The sequence below is a fragment of the Pyrus communis genome, chromosome 1, assembly GCF_041283825.1.
Source record: "Pyrus communis isolate YQ-2024b chromosome 1, ASM4128382v1, whole genome shotgun sequence".
Taxonomy (NCBI): Eukaryota; Viridiplantae; Streptophyta; class Magnoliopsida; order Rosales; family Rosaceae; genus Pyrus; species Pyrus communis.
In genome coordinates, this window is record NC_142565.1 from 1,723,453 (window position 1) to 1,746,112 (window position 22,660).

At 40.2% G+C, this 22,660-nt stretch overlaps 3 protein-coding genes and 3 pseudogenes across 5 annotated transcripts; 1 reads left to right on the top strand and 5 right to left on the bottom strand.

Moving 5' to 3' along the window:
- The first annotated feature begins 658 nt into the window (after positions 1-658).
- Positions 659-3,719, top strand: ABCG8 (ABC-2 type transporter family protein). The gene is made up of 2 exons (XM_068459930.2): positions 659-2,666; positions 3,202-3,719. The coding sequence occupies exon 1, from the start codon at positions 833-835 to the stop codon at positions 2,639-2,641; it is 1,809 nt and encodes a 602-aa protein (XP_068316031.2). The 5' UTR covers positions 659-832; the 3' UTR covers positions 2,642-2,666; positions 3,202-3,719.
- A 5,362-nt stretch (positions 3,720-9,081) lies between these two features.
- Positions 9,082-9,911, bottom strand: LOC137721083 (anthocyanidin 5,3-O-glucosyltransferase-like; annotated as a pseudogene).
- Positions 9,082-12,731, bottom strand: LOC137719377 (UDP-glycosyltransferase 88A1 pseudogene; annotated as a pseudogene). The gene has a single exon (XR_015960984.1). The product of XR_015960984.1 is annotated as a UDP-glycosyltransferase 88A1 pseudogene (transcript).
- A 1,072-nt stretch (positions 12,732-13,803) lies between these two features.
- Positions 13,804-14,709, bottom strand: LOC148698939 (putative CCR4-associated factor 1 homolog 9 pseudogene; annotated as a pseudogene).
- A 608-nt stretch (positions 14,710-15,317) lies between these two features.
- LOC137719973 (UDP-glycosyltransferase 88A1) lies at positions 15,318-17,002 on the bottom strand. Its single transcript, XM_068458954.2, has one exon. The coding sequence runs from the start codon at positions 16,889-16,891 to the stop codon at positions 15,464-15,466; it is 1,428 nt and encodes a 475-aa protein (XP_068315055.2). The 5' UTR covers positions 16,892-17,002; the 3' UTR covers positions 15,318-15,463.
- Positions 17,003-19,920: 2,918 nt separating this feature from the next.
- LOC137719954 (uncharacterized) lies at positions 19,921-22,318 on the bottom strand. 2 transcript variants are annotated; one of them, XM_088691499.1, is made up of 3 exons: positions 21,778-22,318; positions 21,347-21,465; positions 19,921-20,096 (listed from the first exon to the last, which is right to left on the bottom strand). In XM_088691499.1, the coding sequence occupies exons 1-3, from the start codon at positions 22,114-22,116 to the stop codon at positions 20,033-20,035; spliced, it is 522 nt and encodes a 173-aa protein (XP_088547625.1). In that variant the 5' UTR covers positions 22,117-22,318; the 3' UTR covers positions 19,921-20,032. The 2 variants fall into 2 exon arrangements, with proteins under 2 accessions (XP_088547625.1, XP_068315032.2); XM_068458931.2 differs by lacking the exon at positions 19,921-20,096 and adding an exon at positions 20,357-20,766.
- Between the last annotated feature and the right edge of the window lie 342 nt (positions 22,319-22,660).

Here is a 22,660-nt window from a genome sequence, read left to right on the forward strand (position 1 = left end):
TTTGTGTGTGCCCATGTACTAGTATATTTTATGCAAGTGCATATCATTCCATCATGCATGTAGGGTGGTAGGACTCACGGACGTGCAGTTATTTAATACAAAAGCATGTCGTCAAGTGAAGGTAGCCTATTGAAATGCTTTTTCCAAGCCTCAACTATACTATCAAACAAAAGCATACGACAGATAGAGAGCACAGTTGTAGGCTCGTGAATTTGGAGTGAGATACAAAAAAATGGATTTGCTCACATGCTTCTTCATGCAACATATTGGCCACTTTGCCAACTCTACTTCCACTACTACTTTTGAAATTTCTTTTACTTGCACTTTTCTTTATATTTTACCCTATTTTTTTTTTCTTATTTAGTTAAATAGAAAAGCAAATTCCATGCATGTTTCCTAGTTTCAGTTCAATATCAATTATAAGAATAAAACTTCAATCATCATAATAAACTGAGAAGTTGAAGGACGAAAAAAATTACCTAATTCTTTTATACAAGCGAAATTATAATTTAATTTGATTAATTTAATTGACAAAAAAAAAAAAAAAATTAAAACTTTATGCAGAATAATGCAGAAGAAAGATATATACTACCTTAACTAGCCAACTTGATTTCGTACACATCTACAATCCCCAACCTATTTAATTAGTTTTGGCCCTTCAATTCATAGTACTCCACCAACATTACATGCATGCCAAACTCAAAGAAACCAAATACCATCAGCACACAATAATTTTCAACTGTATACATGCATCCCTCTCTCTTCCTCACTTCTTCAAGTAATATTCCAACTTCTCTTTCTTCTCCGTGTCCAACGCACCACCTAAAACTCCATGGAATCAGATGCACCACCAACCCAACCACCCTCCAAAACTTACGAACTAACAGCCTCTTCCATATCCTACACCAAATCAATCACAGCCGCCACCACCTTCTCCCCATTTCACCTCCTCTTCAAGCAATGCACCTTCCCCACCCCCACCTACATCCTCAAAGACATCTCCCTCACCGCCTACCCCTCCGAAATCCTCGCCATTGTGGGCCCTAGCGGCGCCGGAAAATCAACCCTCCTTGACATCTTAGCCGCCCGAAGATCACCCACAAGCGGTGCTCTCCTCCTCAACTCTTTCCCCATCAGCCCTTCCTCATTCCGCAAGCTCTCAGCCTATGTCCCTCAGCACGACGCATGCCTTCCCCTCCTCACCGTTTTCGAAACTTTTGCTTTTGCCGCAAGCCTCCTCGTCCCTAACCCTAACCCTACAAACATTGCCGCCATTGTCTCCTCTCTTCTGACCGAGCTCCGGCTCACACATTTGTCCAACACCCGCCTCGGCCAAGGCCTATCGGGCGGCGAACGCAGGCGTGTCTCCATAGGCCTCAGCCTTCTCCACGACCCTTCTGTCCTCCTTCTCGACGAGCCCACCTCAGGTCTCGACAGCACCTCTGCTTTCAACGTAATCCAAACCCTAAAATCCATCTGCACCTCGCGTCACCGCACTGTGATTTTATCAATCCACCAACCCAGCTTCAAAATCCTCTCCACCGTTGATAGAATTCTCTTGCTATCAAAAGGGTCAGTTGTCCACCACGGAACCCTTTCCTCTCTCGAAGTTTTTCTGCTCTCTAATGGCTTCACTGTCCCTCCACAACTCAATGCCTTGGAATATACCATGGAAATTCTCAACCACCTCCCTCCCATCACATCTACAAAAACCACATCATCACCTCCTAATGATCCTATTGATCATGAAAAGCAGGCATTTAGGCCAGTCATTAGATACAAAAGCTCTAGAATTCAAGAGATATTGGCTCTATACAACCGGTTTTGGAAAATCATCTACAGAACAAGGCAGCTCCTTTTAACAAACACTCTTGAAGCACTTGTTGTAGGTCTTGTTTTGGGAACTATTTACATCAACATTGGATTCGACAAACAAGGAATCGAAAAGCGGTTTGGCCTCTTCGCCTTCACTCTTACATTCCTCCTCTCCTCCACCACGGAAGCCCTACCAATCTTCATCAACGAAAGGCCGATCCTCCTCCGAGAAACCTCCGGCGGAATCTATCGGCTCTCCTCATACCTCATCGCCAACACTCTCGTTTTCTTGCCCTACTTGCTTGCCATTGCGATCATATACTCCGTTTCGGTCTACTTCTTGGTGGGTCTGTGTGGTTCTTGGCAGGCGTTTGCTTATTTTGTTCTGGTCATATGGATCATTGTTCTAATGGCGAATTCATTCGTCTTGTTCTTGAGCTCTCTGGCTCCCAACTACATCGCCGGGACTTCGCTCGTGACGATATTTTTGGGCGGGTTTTTTCTCTTCTCCGGCTACTTCATCTCCCAAGGTAACATGCCCAAGTACTGGCTCTTCATGCACTTCTTCTCCATGTACAAATATGCCCTGGATGCCCTTCTGATCAACGAGTACGGTTGCCTTGTGTCAACGTGTTTGATATGGTACCAAGAGAGTAACAGTGATAGTAAAGTTTGCATGGTGACGGGAGGCGACGTGTTGCAGAAGAGAGGGCTGCATGAAGGGCAGAGGTGGACTAATATCTACATCCTGCTAGGGTTTTTCGTGTTCTATCGTGTGCTTTGTTTGATGGTTTTGATCAGAAGGGTTTCCAGATCAAAGAAGTAGTCAACTAAAGTCAAATATGAATAAGGTACAATAAATTAGTATGTTTGTGTTCATGAAATTTATTTGCTTGATTTCCCAAAAAACTAAAGCTGGCTACTGAAATATCCCCCTCCATATATGTATGACGAAATTAAAAGGCACGTTGCTCCTTTTAGCAATTAAAGTATATTGTTGATGTCGATAAATACTAAATGAAATAGGTTGAAAGTGAATATTTGTTTGTTCATTTTTGCATGTCCTCTATTTGTAATTCTATGTTCAGAGAAAAAATTAGGGCTTTTCTTCGAGTTCTTTTGATATAAGCCATACTGAGTAGAGAATTTGATCACAAAATCTAGCATATAAATTATGAATTCAACGCTTTTAATCATTGGAGCTACCTACAATTCACTATTAAAAAATTTGGTTATTGAATTGTCGTTCTATAAATTTAGACTTGGTAAAATTATATCCTCAAGAGCGTGACAGTAGTACATAGATGATAGAACTTAACATATCATTGTCATCATTGTTTGAATTGATCATTGAGATCTAAATCAAGCACACCACATGCAAAGCAGATGAAATACATCGGGGAGCCGTACGTACTGAATCGAGTGAAATGATGACGACGTAGTAGATGGTGATTGATTGGTCAGGGAGTAGGTTGTGGTGTAGAATGGTAGATGGAAGTTAGAACAATATGTAATCACGGGTCCCTTCAGGAAGCAAAACGATGCGCAATGCATTGAGATTGTGAGCGAAGAATCCAAGATCGGCTCAGCCTTAAACAAATATATTCTGATGACATCGATCAAGAGAGAGAAGGTTTTGTTGTCGGGTGGTGAAGTTGAAGTAGTCACGAAGAAGTTGAAAAGAAAGACAAGGAGAGTTTGTTTGTTTGTTTGCCTTCAGTGCAATGTCCACGGTCACGGGTTTCTCTTAGTTTGGTTTCTTGACGTTATCCCGTGACCCAGCTCAACTCATTCTCGTCGTCTTGTCTTTGCAATTGTTGGCCTGTTGTGGCTTTTTGCAATTCCATGCACACAACACAATTGATGTACTCTACTTAATTATTGAAAGATTCTAATATTCTAAACGACACAAGGGGTTGTTTAATTTAGAGTATAAATCAAAATTTTAAGAGTTTCGATTTTAAATTTCAAGTATCAAAATATAAGTGGTTAACTAATCTAAAACCAGAAACTTAAAGTTTAAGTTCTAGCTGATAATTGAACACTTTAATAAAATGATCAACAATACCAAAAAATGAGATCAAGGTTAAAGAAAATGCACATAGCCGAACTGCTAATAATCAGTCTGAAAAAACATGTACTTTACTTATCTATGGACTAAGCGATAATACTGCGACAGTTTGATACGACTGGGTACTTTACTGATCCATATGGACTAAGAAATACTATAGCAGTTTGATACGACAGGTTGTTTTGGATTCAACTGAAGATTTTCATCCGCTAGGTTACTAGGTTGGGCTTCTCCTTTTACTATAAAATATTACACGTAACAATTGGTAGTTTAGTTGAGACAATATCGATAAGGTGAAACAAGAATGTTGGGCCTAAAAAGTTTATCACGTTTTTTGATGTTAATGTATATTAGCTATCTACCCATTGTGGATAGGGTGTGACTCGCGAGATCTAGTACCAAACTAACAACTTCATACAACTAATCACTTTAATGTCACACTTAGTTACAAGCTCTCGATACCAAACTCGGCTACCACTTGGCTCCTTATATGTAAAGAACCATTCATTCTTTAATAACGACGCGGCATCATTTCATTGTACAAATATCCTAATCAAAACATTCATTCTCTTTATCATCATCATCATAATCATATAAAAGATCATTTGTTTGAAAATTCATTTAGTTTGGAGAATGTTTAGTCATCACGTGTCAAACAAGTCAACAATTAAAGTAACAAACTAATGTATTCACGATGAATTGTCAATTTGTCAACACATGCATGTGGACGATAAATAATCTCCAAATTGAATGAATTCTTCAAGAAAAAAATTTAGATAATGTGAATGAGAGCGCATGGTTCCATATTATGATGGGTGTACACTAAAATGACAACACATCTATATGTAAAAAAGAATGACTCCTTGTATATCTAAGTAGTGTCCAACTCCTTGTATATCTAAGTAGTGTCCAAAAGGAAGGGAAAGTGACAATTGAGTAATCAAACATTCATACAAATCCAAGAATTGATATCTGATATAATCGGTGCCCACTGACTTATTTACTGAGAAAGGATAATCCGTGACAACAAATAAAAAAAAGGAGTCATGATCAGGAAAAGCTACTCGGGTGTTCACCACAAGTAGACCCTTTCCGGGCCTATAACAACAGCAAATTTACTAGAATACACGTGGTTCAATTCATGAAGTCCGAAATATATTAGAGTAATGTTAAGGAGACGATCAATTTAAATAATATTTTTGTAAATTATATAATATGATTGTCGATGATTGATTTATTTAGCATTAGTCTATATATTGACATTAGGCTCCATAACCTTTCTTGTTAGTAATGGAATGAGTGATAATGTTGTCATAAAAAGATTCTAAAACTCTCTCTCTCTTCTTTTTTTGGCCTAATCGGATAAATAGTCCCCGTGGTCATAAGGTATTAGGAAGGTAGCCCCTGTGGTAAAAAAATTCGGATTTAAAGCTTTGTGGTCTAAGTCTATTAGGATTTATACCCAAAATTGAAACTTCATTCATTCCTCCGTTAGTATTATGCACGTAAGTGTCATACGTGAGGATAAGATGGTCATTTCATCCCCCGTTTCATTATAAACAAATAATTTTTGGGCCCCTCATCCCAATCTCTCTCCTTCAAACTCTCCCTTTTCTCCCAATGCGCCCCAAAAAATGGGCATCGGCCAGCTGGAAGATTTTCTGCTCCGTTCACCCTAAAATCTCTACCAAAACACATGAAATTTATCTCAAAACGAAGATCACAGATCAAAGAGTAGAAATATACCCTTTTTACACCAAGTTGTGGCCGGATAATGGCCTAAAAATGGCCTGAGGGTGTCAGCCCGAAACTAGGCTTTTGGTTTCTGGCAAAATCGAGGCAGATTCAAGTCTCCCATGTTTGAATCCGAACCTTAAGATGAAGGGGAAGTGATCTGTGGTCCAAGTCTCGTCCAATCTGATCAGGAATTGACAGATTTTCATCTGAAAACTACGAGGTGGTTTAGGGTTTAGTCCATCTATGTTGTTGTACAGAGAATATGAGAGGTTAGAGAAAACTGGGGAGTTAAGCGTTGAGGGAGAAAAGAAGAGAGAGTGACACGGTTGTGGTGGTGGTCTGGTGATGACCGTTCTCTGAGGCTCAGCGTCTCTATGAACACAGAGAAGAAAAATGGTGAGCGTTGGGAGATGGGGGTTTGAGGAAAAATGACCATCTTATCCTCACATGTGACACTCACGTGCATGATACTAATGAAGTAATGACGGAAGTTTCAATTTTGGGTATAAATCCTAACAAACTTAGACCACAAGGGTTTAAATCCGAATTTTTTTTACCACAGAGCTACCTTCCGAATACCTTATGACCACAGGGACTATTTATCTGATTAGGCCTTTTTATTTGGATCAAAGGTTACTTCATAAGCAAAACAAACGCATTAAAAAACTAGAGGTCCAAGTACAATATCCACAAACAAAAATATGGACCTCAAAAGTAACCTAAAACCCAAAACAAAGTTTGGCCCACAACAAAAAAACAGAAAACCTAAACCTAAATGTTTTCTTCCAGCTCTTCTGTTGAAATCGCCATCGCAGTAGCACACCTTGACGATCTCGAACCACCACCACCAAACTATTACCAAGAACCATCACCTTAGAGGTGGAAAGAAGATGGATTCAGAATTCCAAACGATAACATCTCGTCAAACAAGACCACCAAAGCAAAAGAAGCCTGCGGGATTACCACAAGCAACACTGTCAGAAAAGGCAGATAGAGAGAATGAGGTGGTGTGGCCACCCAAACAGGTGTGAACACTAGAACTCTACATACCTTCTCAGTTGGTGACCATAATAGTTCACGATCAAAATTGGTTAAAGGTTTGAATAGAGATGGAATCGGTGGAATCCGGAAGAAAGACATGTAGATGGGTGTATGGATTAATGAAAGGATCTGAGAGTTCGATGAGTGGATTTGAGTGCATGGAGAGATTAGTGATAGTCAGTGGTGAAAAGGCTATGGAATTCGTAGGAAGAAAAGCAGGGGAAATAAACAAAAAGGAAAGAAAAAGGTTGTAGAGGGAAAGAAGAAAAGGTTGCCACCGACCCTAATCAGAATACATTTACTTCATATGTGTATACATTTTCTTCCAACACTGAGCAGTTCGTGTTAGCATTTTGTACCGGACTATTTCGAACTTGACTAGCTTGACTAAGCGGGATTAACTTAGCATGGATTAAGCTGTATAAGAATAATGAAGTATTTAGTCTAGTGTAGAACTAAGCTACTAACTAAAATATTTTTGGAACTTAAATTTACATTTTATATCATTTTAATTAACTTTTATCTTAAACACACAAAATAAAAGAAATATTATATTAATTTTTCAAACCCCTCCCTCCGCCACTTAGTACTATGATCTAATGGTATTCCTCATCACTTGTATATGAGGTTTTAGGTTCGATCGATTCTCACCAAATGCGAATTTGAACCACATTATTGTGGCTCATCCATTGTGAGGCTTATCCCACTCCTCCACCCCTTAGTGTAGAAAATATTTCTTGTTCAGGAAAAAAAAAAAAAAAACCACCACCACCATTTTTCTTCTGTTAATCTCAAAATGAGATCTCGTATACCCAAACTCTCCTATCTCTCTCCCTCACTTCCTCTCACAAACTCCATGATTGCCTGCAAATCTTCAAACCCAAAATCATGAGGGCCAAAAGTGATCGAAAATTTAGGAGAGTGGGCTTAGTGCAAAGGCTATGGTGCAGACGTCGAATGATAAAGATGAGAAAGCAGGTCGCATGGGTTTGTTTGAGAGGGAAATCTGGCTTATGGTTGTGGGTTCGTTGGGTCTCACAAAGGGAGAAAAATCAAATTGAAGCAAAAAATGGGTTAGGTTTCGGGACGATAGAGATCGGTGAGAGCTATTTCTGATTTGGTGACCGAAGAAGGGGGTTGATGTTACTCATGTAAGAAGGAGAAGGAAAATTTTGGTGACTAGGGTCGCGGGATGATGGAAATTGGCGAGGCATGCAGGCGTGCAGCGATGCAGGTGTTGAGACAGAGAAATTTTTCTGTGTAACTAGTACACAAGATGGTACACCACGTGTCACTATACAAATGGTGGGATATGTGTGTTAAAAAGTTAATAACTTAAAAAATAAAATTTCTTACCATTTATATAAAAACACGTGGTATACCCTTTGTGTTTTGATCACAATAAAAAATTTCTCGTTGAGACGGGATTAGAAATCCTCTATTTTTCGTGGGGTCCCACTAAGACTATCTTGTGGAGAGATTTTTCGGTGTGACCGGTACACAGGATGGTACATCACATGTCATTATAGAAATGATGAGATATGTGTGCTAAAAAGTTAATAACTTAAAAAATAAAATTTCCCACTACTTCTATTAACACATGTAGTGTACCACTTGTGTTCCCGTCACAATTAAAAATTTCTCCATCTTGTGAAGCATTTAGTTGACATGAGTTTGATTTAACTAGTCTCACTAAAGTCAGTCTTTACTCGCATTAAACATGGACTAGTAATCCTAATTAAGCCAATTCAATGAAACTTAATGAGGATAAACAAATGCGTCCTTAGTTCTTTGTCGGATGATATTTTTACTATTTTATCTTTTCTTGATTAAGTGATAGATGCTTCATTACTTAATTATTTAGGCGATACTTTGTTTAGTTATGTCGTAGCATTGGAACACATCCCAAATTTGACTTCCTCATAAGCAAGAATGTTAATTACAAGGTTCATTATCCCGAGAACTTAGTTTATGATTATCCAATAGTAGTTTTACACCATACATATGAACTAGCTTACACAATTCATGCAATGTTGGAAGAGGTAACTTGCATAAACTTATAAGTAAGTTTGGCTACTTTTCATATTGCCAATTGATTTTATGATGAAATCTTAACTTTTCTGAACAATACTTGGCTACTTAATGATGAGTAGAAACTCTTACTCAAAATTATTCGTTGTCAATTTATAGAACCTCGTGTTTATAAGTAGAATCATTTATATTATAAATCACTCTATAAAAAATCAATTAAAACTAAGGTCATTCAGTCATCAAACTGTTTAAAAATAAATGAACGGTATTAGTAAAAGCATTACGAAAGTGTTTATGTATGTGCTACAATAGATTGACGAAACAATCTATTTTTAATTTATTTTTTGTAGAGATAATCTTTATAGTGTGATTCATAATATGAACAGTTCTGATCATAAGCACAAAACTCTGTGATTAAAACACTAAGAGTTTTGAGTAGGAATTTCTACTTATCTTTTAGTAGTTAAGTATTGTTCAACTTTCTTCATCTCCGACTCCGAGTCCATCAACTTCCTCACTCGCTTCTCGAACTCCTCTGCACTCACAAACCCGCTCTCCGATTCCTTCACCCCCACCGCCAACCTCATCGCATCCAAAAAAACACCCTGGTCATCTCTTGCTCCGCGTACAGAGGCCACCCCGCCATCGGCACCCCAGCGCTCAGCGACTCCAACACCGAGTTCCACCCGCAGTGAGTAACGAACCCACCTACCGAGTCATGACTCAACACATCCATCCGCGGAGCCCACTTCCACACCACTAGTCCCCTGTCCTTCGTCCTTTCCAGAAAACCGTTCGGCAAAATCTCATCCAAACTCCGCTCGGGCTGGTCATTCTGCGTGGGATTCCGCACCACCCACAGAACCAACTGCTCGGTGGAAAACACACCCATGCTTCCGAAACACAAGAACACAACGCTCTGCTTAGGCTGCGCGTCTAGCCAGCGCAGGCACGCATGCTCACCACCTCCTTGCTTATTTGACTGAATCAACGGTCCGATGCAGAAAATTGGCGGGGTGGGTTGGTTGGCCAAGCACTTCCCGTCCCGTTACGCTTTTATAGCTTTTGATTCGAGCAATTCGAATGTGTTGACGATGATCCCGTCGGATTGTGCGATATGGGTCCCGGTGTCTATGAAGCTCTTATAGAGCCTAGCACAATGGTAGAATAGTGTTGTGGGCCATGCTGAAACTGGGAATTGCGGTATGCCGGAGATGGGAATGGGCAGTTAGGAAAATCAGTTGACTTGTTTCGGTGAAGAACACGGCAAGGGTATTGGCGGCGGAGGTGTAGAAGCAAAAGATTGGGACGTTGAGGTCTCTGGCAACGCCAAACGCAGCGTCGCAGAACATGTCGATGGTAAAGGCTTTGGAGTTGGTTGTTTGGGAAAGGGTTTGGAGGGCTTCGCGGATGTTGGGGATGTGAAGTCGCGTGATCTCGAAAGCGACATTGGGCGGATCGAGGACAGGTTTGGAAGGAAGGGTGGGGAGGTGGTGGAAGTTTAAGGACGTGTGGGTGGCGGAAACTGATTCTACGTATGTTGTTAGTTTTTTTTTTTTTTTAATAAATTTTTTTAAATTTTTTATTTGCCAAGTACGTATGTTGTTAGTTGAGTCTTGGAGTCTGTAACAAGTTTTGTGGTGGCGACCGTGGTGGTTGGCCTGGTGGAAACGAAGATTGTGACGGGGGTCGTTCTATCAAGGAGTTAGCCCTTTCTCATTGCTCTGAGTGGGAAGAAAGTAGCCTACTTGTAGTTGACGGCTAATCCTGGGGCTTGGTTCTTTCTTTCCACATTGTGTGGGTTTAGAGAGTAAGGTTTCTACTGTTTTAGTCCGACGATCAAGCCTTATGTGTAGCTTGACTCGCCTAATCCATTATCTCCCTTATTAATAATAAAAAAAAAATTACATCCACCATATTTTTAGACTGAGAAATGAGAGATTTTTGGATGGCAAGAGAGAAAGTAGTGAAATCGATAGGGAGTTGCTTTGGTATGTATAGAGGCGTTTGATATAAATTATCAACCAACTATACCATTCTTTTGGAAAATACGTACAACATCCAACTGCACTTTCCTTTCCACACTTTACCTTCCAAGCACTGAATGGAAGATGACATTAGTTTTGCAAGCATCCAACTGCATTTTCGGTTCGACACTTTCCGTCCAAGTACTGAATGGAAGATGACATTAATTTCGGCTTGCAAAAATTGATGTAATCTATCAGAATTGAGCTACGATCTTCTAGTCCTCAACTTGCTTTGTTGTTTCATGAAATACACAATAATGTACATAATCTCTTAACGTATGACTAGCTACATTTTATACGTAATACTACACTTACCATTTATTTATACAATAATTTGTATCATCTCTAATGGAAATAGTGTCCGCCTACGCATGTGAGTCTATCTTTCTACAAATAGGTTGTAAGAATAATATTTTTTGCCCTAATATTTTTGTGATTTTCAAAACGAAAAAAAAAATCTCCTATGATTGGTTCCACGACTTTAGGAGTCTAGTTAATGCAACCCTAGACGTCCCGCTCTCACTCAATGCAGCACGTGCTTCAATTTGTATATCCTTGGCCCTCGCCCTGATGGAATTACCTTCCATCGAGTCCGAGTTCATCAATTCAGTAACTCGTTTCTCCACCTCAGCTGCACTCACAAACCCGTCTTTCAAATCGTCCATCGGCAAAGCAATCTTGATCTCCTCCACCAGCACAACCCTATTAAACCTTTGCTCCGCATACAGCGGCCAAGCAACCATCGGCACCCCCGCGCACACCGCCTCCAACACCGAGTTCCACCCGCAGTGAGTAACAAACCCTCCTACCGAGTCATGGTTCAACACCGCCACTTGTGGTGCCCACATGTTCACCACAAGACCCCTGTCTTTGATCCGACCCAAAAATCCATCCGGAAGCAAAGATTCCAAATCCGGTCCGGCTTGAACCGTAAGGTCAACCGTTTGACCGTTTTGAGAATTAGGAGGATTTCGCACCACCCACAAAAACCTATGCCCACTCCTCTCCAACCCTAACGCTATTTCCTTCAGCTGCTCTTTACTGAACAACCCTAGGCTTCCAAAACATAGAAACACCACGCTGCCAAGTGGCTGCGAGTCCAGCCACGTCAGACACTTGGACACGTTATCATCTCCTGTGTGCATTCCTGCAGCTCTTTGGTTGTACGCAACGCCTACTATCAGCGGACCGATGCAGTAGACAGGAGGCGTGGGGCCATCCGGCACACACAGTCCATCTGATATTTCTTTAACGGCTCTCGGCTCGAGCCGTTCGAAGGTGTTTACTATAATGCCGGCTGATTTGGTCAACTCGATTGAGTTTTCGACAAAGGAGTCGTAAACTATATTGTTACGATCTCGAAGGGGCTTCGGCATATCTGAAGATGGGATAGGTGGTGATCCCGGGATGGTGGGAAGGGTATTTAAGTCTTTTATGCTTTTGTCTATGGTTTTGTGAATGGTGGGAAGGTAGAGGGCGCAGGCGAGGCAGGCTGCGCCAGAGGTGAAGAGGAAATAACCGGGGATGTTGAGTTTGGTGACGACAGAAAGCGCAGGAGAGCAGAAGATGTCCATGACAAAGGATTGAATCTTGTAGTTTTTGTCGATGATGGAAAGGAGAGAATTATGGACATTAGAGTTGCTGAAGCGGAGGACGTCACAGATTAAGGTTTCGTGTGCGGGAACTGAGGAAGTGGCGCAGGGAGGGAGTGAGATGGCGGGGAGATGGTGGAAGATAATGGAATCGAAAGAGACGGAGGCGATATACGAAGCAGTATCATCCACCCTATATGGGGGAGTGGTGATGAGAATGTGGATGGATATAGAATTTGGAGGGCGAGTTGTAAGTATGAGTTTGCCAAGCTCCACCATGGTGACCAAGTGGCCTATTGCCGGTGATGGGTATAAAACTATAGCCTCCATTGATACTTTGGAGTATTTTTCGGGTGAGCTTGTTCTAACTTTTCATATATAGAAGATGAAGAGATTGATCGTGATACATCTAATTTATTCTGGTTACATGCAATGTGCTTGGTGAATATTTTTGCATATATATATATATATATATATTTATGGAGATCAGCAAATCAGGTCAAAATCATTGCTTCCAGAACTGGCATTACAAGTTTCTCACTTATTCTGGATCTCAAAATTCTCAACCGACAGTGAAATCACTGGCTAGTGTGTGTGTGTGTATGAGATTTGTGTTGATTTTGTGAGTGTTCCAAGTTGTTCTAATTGCTTCTTGATGATCTTCTCATCTCTCTCTTATGGAAACTGGTAGAGCTTTTATAGAAAGCTCTTACAGTCTCACGTAGAATTTTGAGACGTACGAGATAAGTGTATCAGAAGAGACGTCCGAGATATGTGTATCTAGGTCTTTCATCTTGTCTCTTATAACTAAATCAATATTTGCAGCTCCCTTTTGTTTTTATTTTTTCTTATAATCTGTACTCAATAAATGTACGTAATATGTGAGTAGCAGATATGGAGTAGGTCATTTAGTGAGAGGATTGTTCCTGATTTTGTACACTATTGTTCAAATTCATTTAGAAATTTGAACAATTTAAGGGCTCGTTTGAAGGTGTTTTTAAAATGACTAAAAATACTGTTGGTGAAAGTGTATTTGAGTTCCAAAAGCACTTCAAGTGCTTTTTGATGCTTCTTGCAAGAAACACTTAAAAAATTATTTTTCAAGATTTGCTCACATTTGTATTAAGATTAGTTTCAAAAGTACTCTCATAAAAAACATTTTTAGTCATTTTAAAAATACATCCAAACGAACTCTCAAATATCGCTAAGGTAGGAAACAAAGCACAATAATGATACATGATAAGGTTATTTGGCATATGCTTCGAGGATAGTGGACGTAAGTGCACCACAATCCTACAACTATGTTTCAATAATGCACGTTATTATAAGACCATTACTGGAGATTTTTCATTTTCTTTTTATCTTCTGCAGAATGGGCAAGAAAACAAATATACTAGGTAGGTCCATGCAAAAAGAATAACCTTCATGTCTATCGGTGCCGGAATAACGTTATATAAAGCTAATTAAATATTCAGTAAACCGTTGTAAATTGTTTTTAGGATAAATCTCAGTTTATTATCCTTAAGTTTCGTGGTTTTCAACATTTGTTACATGAAATTTTTTTCGTCCTAGAGTCATACCTAAAGGGTTAATTTTGTGACAATCTCATACATCTGTTAATCTAACTGTTAAGTCTTCCGTTAACTGATAATGTGGCACCCTTGTGGACGATGACTAGCCTTCACGTGTCATTAAAAAAACTTTAATTAAATAAAAGTATTAAAAAAATTTAAAAAAAAAAAACAGAAGCCAGAACACTCCGAAGTCAGAAGCCTCCATGGCGTCGTTGCAGACGAGCCCCGACGACATCATCAGCTCCGCGAACCGGACCGAGTCCAACGAGAAATTCCGTTATGTTCGAAATTGATCCCCTGGCGACGAAGTAACTCGACCGAGTCGTGCGCGTGGGCGTCCCGCGCGACGTCGAAGTCCCGGAAATTGAATTCCCATATGTACAGATTCTTGGTCCCCAAATCCGGCAGATTTCTGCTATCGTTCTAGAGGGTGAGGCCGACCTAATCAGATTGAGGCCATCGACGTTGGCCTTGAGCATGAGGTAGTGCGCGGCGAGCTTGCGATGGTAGAAATTGGGATCATTGGAGTTGGGTCGAACCACGATGCCTGAGAATTCGGTGTCCATGGAAATCAAAGGTTAATCGTCTCGAACTCAGGTTATCGGACCACACCGAGCAGATCAGGATGTTTGGTGGCGGTGGAGGCTTGGGTGAAGGAGGGCTGGATGATGACGAAGGGGTTTGGGTGGGGAAGACGAAGGCGTTCTAAGGTTCTGGGTTATGGTTATATAAATATATATATATATATATATATATATATATATATATATATATATATATATATAAGTTAATTTTTTTAAAGACACGTGGCGCCCAGTCATCGTCCACATGGGTGTCATGTAATTAGTTAACAGGAAACTTAACAGCCAAACTAACGGACGTATGAGACTTCCAAAATTAAGACTTTAGGTATGACTCTGGAATGAAAAAAACTTCATGTAATAAATGTTGAAAACCACAAAACTTAAAAGTAGTAAACTGAGATTTACCCTAATTTTTAAATCATACTTATTTTGACTAGTTTGGCAAAACGACACCAAAATATGTCCCAAACGTAAAATTTCCAATTATAGATGTCTGCCATCGAGGAATTTGTTGACGCAATGGCTTACGTCATTTTAAGATATGTAGTGACAGAACAATATGAATCTTCCTTTGTGGACTGAGAGGAATTAAAATGAATGCCTTTGTTTTTAAGAAAAACCAAACTTTGCTGTTAAAAGAATAGCAACAAGTTCGGCTGAAATTCAATTATATATAAAAAAAATTTATTTTTATTTTTTATTTTAATTATTCAGATACGTGTTCATTTGTTATTGGTTTTCAATCCTACTTGCGACTCTTCTTTCACCAACGAAACATGATTCTTTTGAGAATTCATCTAACACAATTAAAATGACATGTTGCAGATCAAATTAACTAAAAAAAATGGAAAATCATTGTCGGAAATACTATTAATCGTTGTAATTATTGACATGAATCTTATTGATAATTTGTAATTGAAGATTCCGTTAATAAAATTGAACAAGAAGAAAATCATGGCCGGAATTACAAAGTCATAAACCCGGTCGGTCTCTAACCGGTTTGGCTCCATAGTTCAAGTAGTTCAGTCAATGCAACCCGAGACGACCCGCCCTCATCCAACGCTGCATGGGCTTCGTTCTGAAAAGCCTTCGTACGCTTCCTAATCGACTCGCCCTCGGACGAGTCCATCAACTCGATAACTCGCTTCTCCACCTCTGCCGCACTCACAAACCCGTCTTCCGACTCGTTCATTGGCAATGCAATTTTAATCTCCTCCACCAAAACCACCCGGTTGAATCTCTGCTCGGCGTAGAGTGGCCAAGCCACCATCGGCACCCCAGCACACACCGATTCCAACACCGAGTTCCATCCGCAATGACTCACAAACCCACCCACCGAGTCGTGATTCAACACCGCCACTTGCGGGGCCCACGTCTTGACCACGAGACCGCGATCTTTGGTCCGATTCAAGAATCCATCGGAAAGCAAAGATTTCAATTCTGGATCGGACTGGTCCGTAATGGCCAACCCAATTTGATTTTGGGCTGGCGGATTACGGACCACCCACAAAAATCTCTGCCCACTATTCTCCAACCCCATTGCAATTTCCTTCAGCTGCTCCTTTGAAAACAATCCCAAGCTCCCAAAACAGAGGAACACCACGCTTCCACTTGGCTGTGAGTCCAGCCATTTCAAACACTCGACCTCGCGGCCTCCACCGCCGTGGGAAACAATCAGCGGTCCAATGGGATAGATCGGCGGCGTGGGAACGTCCTCGGGCAAGCACAGACCGTCCGATATTGCTTTGAGAGCTCTAGGTTCGAGAGATTCGAACGTGTTTATGATAATCCCAGCGGATTTGGGGAACTGCTTTGAGTTTTCTAGGAAATGTTCGTACGCCTTGTCGTTTCGTTCAAGAATCGGTTTCGGCATATCGGAGGAAGGAATCGGCGGGACTCCTGGAATGTTGATTAGGGTATTTAGGTCTTTGAGGCTTTTGTCAGTATTGTTGTGAATGGTGGGGAAGTAAAGGAAGCCGGCGAGGGTGGCGGCGCCGGATGTGTAGAAGAAGTAGCTGGGGATGCTCAGGTCGGTGGCAACGGAGAGCCCGAGAGCGCAGAAGAAGTCCATGACAAAAGCTTTGATGGAGAAGTTGTGGGAGATGGAGAGGAGGGCTTGGTGGACGTAAGGGTTGTTGAGGCGTAGGACTTCGAAGGTTAGGGTTTCGTGGTTGGGGGAGGAGGCGAGGGAGGGAGGGAGAGAGATGGTGGGGAGGTGGTGGAAGATGATGGAAGGGATGGTAGCGGAGACGGAGGTGATGTATGAGGCGGTGTCGTCGGCCCGGTAGGGCGGGGTGGTGATAAGGATGTGGATGCGCAGAGAAGGGTGGTGGGTGAGTATGAGCTTGCCTAGCTCTACCATGGAGACCAAGTGGCCAATCGGCGGTGATGGATATAAAACGATAGCTACTTCCTCCATTGTTCTCGGTCTCTGTGAGGGTTTTGCAGCTGCGCTCCCTTATCACAACTGTTCTTATATACTTTCTTCGGTTCTTCCTTATCACTCATCATTTTTTGTTGATAAAAATAAGAAATAAAAAATTATTATCTTTCAATTTTTTATTATTGGAAAATCAAGATGACAAGTGGATACATTTTTGTAATTATCATAAACGTCTTATTTCATTTTTAGAATTTTAAATTACGGGGTAACTTGGTTTATGTCCATATGAATGGAATTCGGATTCAAATGGTAGGAATCTTAGGAATCCTCACATTTTAGCCGTTCATCATATATCATGCGGTAAAAAAATATTTTAAATTTTTTACATAAAATTAAACATAAATCGTATTTAACTAAAATTGATCGCACGATAAACGATAAACAACTAAAATGCAAGGATTCAAAGAGGATCTCGTCCCATATGAAATTATGAACTGTCTTTTTTCCACTTCAAAAACTAATCCTACCAGGGAAGGCAATTTGAATTGTGCTTATGATATAAAATTCACTAACAGTTTCAGGTTTTGAGTATTACCATTCAGTACTACAGTCTGGTGATATTCATTTTCATTTAGAAGTGAGAGATCTTAGGTTCGAATCTCGTGGATGGCGAATTCGATACCCAATTAGGCTGCCCATTATATAACTTAGCCGAACTCCTCTTCCTTCTAATGTAAAAATATCAATGTACTCAAAAAAAAAAATTCCACCAACAGTTTTTTTATTAGAAGCTATATTCTATTCTAATAATGTTGGAAAGAGAGAGTTCAAATACTATTTAATTTTGAAAGAGAGATTTGGTTTCAGCGTCAAACAGTTTCTAATGCAAATATTTAAAAGAAAATTACAATTCACGAGGATATCTAACTAGGAATTGGATCCTTTCCGGGCAATGTCTCAGGATCTTACTTACCGGATAATATGGGCCGTTGGATTTTGATCCAACGATTATAATTATTATAACTTTTATAGGATTCCTTGTTTGTAGCCGTTTAATCAAAATCTAACTATCCATGTTGTTCGGTTAGTAGGATCCCGAAGTATTACCTTGGAGAGAATCCAATTCCATCTAATCATATCAGTGATATTGGTGAATGGACTAAGTTGACTGAGGAATATGCATGTGAAAATTTTAGAGTGCATCTGACTCTTGCCACCAGCCACCGACAGCACACAGGCAAGCATTGTCACCCTTAGATCACGGTTGGAGGTGAGTGAGGGTTTGAACACTATTTAATATTGGAAGAGAAATTGAATTCTATGTTTGAATTTACTTCAATGTAACCCTGTTTTTGGAGTAAGCAACTATCTAATGAAAAAAATTCAAAATAAAGTACAATTCATGAGAAATTTCAATTTGTTATTTTGGTGGAGGACGCATGGGGAAATGAGGAGCATGCGTGCGTTGATATTAGAGCGCGTCCAACTCCTATCAGCCACCAACTCCTACTAGCATTAGCAATATTTGTTGCCACCTTCGTTGTGGCCAATATTTCACAATATGATTGTTCATGGTCCACGAAACACATAATTATTGTTTGTCAGAAAATCAAATGATCGAGAGCATTTTTACTGCCTACTATAACTATGATGTATGTTCAACATACACCTAATTATTTACCATACGTTTCTTTAAAAACATGACCTGTAACTTAACATATATTTAACAATCCATGACCTGTAACTTAACATATATTTAACAAAACATGCTTCTCTGTCCCTCAGTTACATCAAATTTATCAATTTATCATGAAAAATAAACCACTAGTGCGAACTTCACTATTTTCCTATCACAAGCTACACGTGGGCCACTTTGTAATACAATTCAACAATTTCAAACAGCAAAGACAAAGACATCACATGGGTTTTCTGTTCTTCCGTATAAAAACAAGCGAGAAACGTCTAATTTTGGTATCCCTTCAAGTTTCTATTCAATCAATAAGCCATCTATGCTTGTGAGTTTTGAGTCAGCCAAGTGGTGGTCGGTAAACTATGTTGTCACTCAAAAATATTCATGTACATGTACATATGCTTTCATTTAGAAGCCTAATCGGACAACGGAAGAAGGAATATGTTAACATCACTTGAAAGTCTCCTTGGTTCCGACTCCGAAAGGACGACGGAGAAGAAGGAAGGATCGGAGAGGCGGTCTAGAATCGGAATTTGGAAGCAAAACTTGACCGAGGACGCCTCTCGGCCCCTCTCCCCAACAGCCGGATTTTGTTTCCCTTGCTGCAGAAGTTTGTAGATGCCAATGTATTAGAACATTCATAGCTTTCAGTTTCCACTTGCTTTCTTTCTTCTGTTCTTTTGGTCATTCGCTTGTGAAATTGAAGTTATTGGATTGGTGGTACCCTTGCACATTACTGAGTTTTGCACCTTGTTGCATTTTTTTTTTTTTTTTGGCATCTGTTTCCCACACCAAAACGTGGCACACTAAGCTCACCATTTTTTTTTTAGTACAAGCGATATTACTACACTAAAATGATGAGAAGAGGAAGGATTTGAACCTCAAACGCTGTAAGTTGCTAATAAAACTCATTTGTCACATCAATTGCCATTAATTTTCTGTAGGAACACGGAAATATAACCGCTTGTATCTTGTCATAGTCGTTTCCCTTTTCCATTCCAATCGTTACCAAACACCAATGACATTTTTTGAGGGGAGGAAGCGAACTCGAAAACACGGGAGTAACAGTGAATGCTCTTAATCAACTGAATTACAAAACCCTTACACGGAATGGAATGGCAATTAAACTCTCCCATTGCGGCTGTGAATAATTATTTGCTCCATAAATCAATCTTTTCCATTTCAATCATTCCATCTTCACCAAGAAATAAAATTTGCTCAAAATACTGGGGGTACCTATAAGAAAAACTTGGTAATTTGCTAGGAAAAAGTCAGTCATACCAGCAAGGATCACCAAATGAAGTTTAGCTCAACCATTCTGTGCAGCGACAATCTATGATCTATCCCCGCTGATAATGGTGTGTTTCGTGGTTGGGAGAAGAGGTGAGGAAGGGAAAGAGATGGTGCCGAGGTGGTGCCTGCGCAGGGAGGGGGTGGGGGGTGGCATGCAGTCTAGCAGAGATGGAGTCGATCTAGCTTGCCTGGTTCTACCATGGCCACCAAGCGGCCAATTGGTGGCGATGGGTAAAGGAAGTTGTAGCCCTGTGGATCCTTAATCTTATAAATTTGTTAGCTGCAAACCTCAAAAGGAAAGGGAATAATATTTCTAATCATCTCCGGAGACACTAACAATATACCAAAAGATTACAGTTTCATCACTAATAACAGTATCATCGCAATTCCGCATCTTCTACAAAGGTCAAACACTGGTTCGCAACATACATGATATCCGAAAAAACAATAGGAAACTACAGAGTTCTATTCCGATAGACTAATTGAAGCCTACGGCAAGAGGCATAGAGACACTAAAATTGATAAGAAAAACCAAACAAATTAATCGGTAACTGCTGACAATTAACAAATCATGCTTCCAAGCATTAAATGAATTTGTCATAACCAAATAGGACACTACATGATGACACTGAACACATCAAGTCCACACGGATGAAAAAGTACGCTCGTATCTCATTGTAAAACTTTTAGAATCAAGTTGCAGAAAATATCCACTACATGGTAGATTCAATAACCTAAGTTCCGAATGAACCCAAATGTACATCGGCTTCAGTCCAGGGTAAGAGTAAATGTGGGCAGAAAAGAAGCCTAGACATGATTTAGTATCCAAGCACAACACATATAGGTGAAATTTTCCAATGCACTTCCCTTTTCCTTCTATGAAATGCTCCTGACGTATTGGTCAAGAGTTGTGTTGAATAGCTCACACCTACAAGGAAAATTACTCAATTACTCAATTACTCTGCAACTCAAAGACCTTTTTCCGATTGTGTGAAAACCTTATTAAGTATATAACCACACAGTGACAGAACAGTTGAAACCAGTATTGAAATCACTTAAAAAAAGCAATCGCAAGATACTACAAGCCTTTCTAGTGGTGTGACGGAAAAATAAATTGTTTTAGTATCAAGACGTCAACTATTCAGGAATAAATGAAGTATCTACGATGCCTAAGCCACCAAAAGAATTCAAATAGACATGTTGCACATACAGAATATCAAGACACATCGACATGCAACACAATATTTAAGGACACATTTTCTTCATCATTAGTTGCATCTTTCTAAATTTTTTACTTGACCAACCCAACGCGATGCATCAGCGTGATAAGAAAACATGAAAAAGGTTTAATTTATATTCATGTAGCAAGGAATAGGGATTGCTATCTATGAAACTTCTCACTGTGATAACACCAATAATTATCTATGACCTATCACATAAAACTTCTCCGTGTGAGAACTGAAGATTATTGCTCACTATGTTATAATGACGAGAACAGAATCAGTTACCTGATCGGAGTTCCGGGAGTGTAGAGAGGGTTCTTCACAACATACTCGACATACAAATTATAAATGTACTTCAAAGACTCCCTCAAGTCACCAGTTCTAGGATGTGTAACCAATATAATCTGCACACCAGAAACAGTAACCAAAGCACATCAATTAAAAAGCTTTTTCTAGCACATTAAACTTGCAGTAAGAATTATCATAAGATTACGAAGTTCGGCATAATCAACGACGCATATCGAAATTGCTAATTGCGAAGCTAAGCACAAATTCAAGTTCAAGAATCTAAATTGCTAAATGGGGTAGATCTATTACGAGCAAATTGCCACCAGAATCAGCAAAACCTTTAATTCCAATCAAAATCCAAACCCATATTTCTCAATTTCTAGATCCGAATGCCAATGATTTGCAAAAATTGAGAAGAAAAAAAAAACCTTAATGCCAGAAGGGGACTCCATGAAAGTGAGCTTGTAGGTGTTGGTGCGGAAGCTGTGGAAGGAGCAGCCCTGGCCGGGGAGCTGAGGGACGCCGAGGTTGGCCTTGTCCGGCGTGGTGGGGTCCATCTTGGCGGTGAGGGACTTGAGGGAGAAGAGGAGCCCGAACATCAGCTTGTGATCCTGCTGCTGGTTCAGGGTGTGGAGCGGCCGATTCCACTCGCGGTAGAGCAGGCAGACGCCGTTGCGGTTGAATACGTACATCATGTGCCCGTTGTTCCCCGACGCCGTCGACGCCGGCAGCGACGGGCTTATCTCCGTTCCTCCGAAGAATTGCATTTCTCGGTGATATTCCTGCTTCGCCGGATTTCAAATTTCGAAATCGGAATCCGCTCGGACTGATTGATCGTATTTTCCGAACTCGCCGTCGCACTCGCAGACCAAAGAAAGAGAAAAAATAATCAGATTTTAGAGAGGACGATAGTGATACTACAGAACTTACAGATAGCAGGAAACCATCAGATCGTGAAACGCAGCGTTTTCGTCCGTGAGGGTCGAACGCTGTGTTTTATGCTATGCTTTAGAATTTAACTTCAGTTTAATTTTTTGTAAATATGTATTGCTTGTTTACGTTTTCTTTTACAAACGATAGCATTAGTGAATTAAATTATTAATGTCACGGAGAGAGGATCGGTGCAAATCGAATTCGTACCAGAATGCATAGTATTGTTGTTGTCCTCCACTACGATAAAACGTTAATTACTACTGCTTGTTTATGTTAACCACTTGATTGATCATATCAAAAGAGAATATACACAAATGAAAAGTTTTCATTTTTGATAAATCAAAAGTTTAGGTGCATCACTTAGCCAAGTTAACTAAA

Bases quoted from the DNA above. Each gene is read 5' to 3' on its own strand.
- ABCG8 (XM_068459930.2), top strand. From the start codon at position 833: ATGGAATCAGATGCACCACCAACCCAACCACCCTCCAAAACTTACGAA.
- LOC137719973 (XM_068458954.2), bottom strand. From the start codon at position 16,891: ATGGAGGAAGTAGCTATCGTTTTATATCCATCACCGCCGATTGGCCAC.
- LOC137719954 (XM_088691499.1), bottom strand. From the start codon at position 22,116: ATGCAATTCTTCGGAGGAACGGAGATAAGCCCGTCGCTGCCGGCGTCG. The intron at 21,466-21,777 runs GTTTTTTTTTTC...TCTGGTGTGCAG, and splicing joins AGTCCCCTTCTGGCATTAAG to ATTATATTGGTTACACATCC. The intron at 20,097-21,346 runs GTAACTGATTCT...TATAAGATTAAG, and splicing joins ACTCCCGGAACTCCGATCAG to GATCCACAGGGCTACAACTT.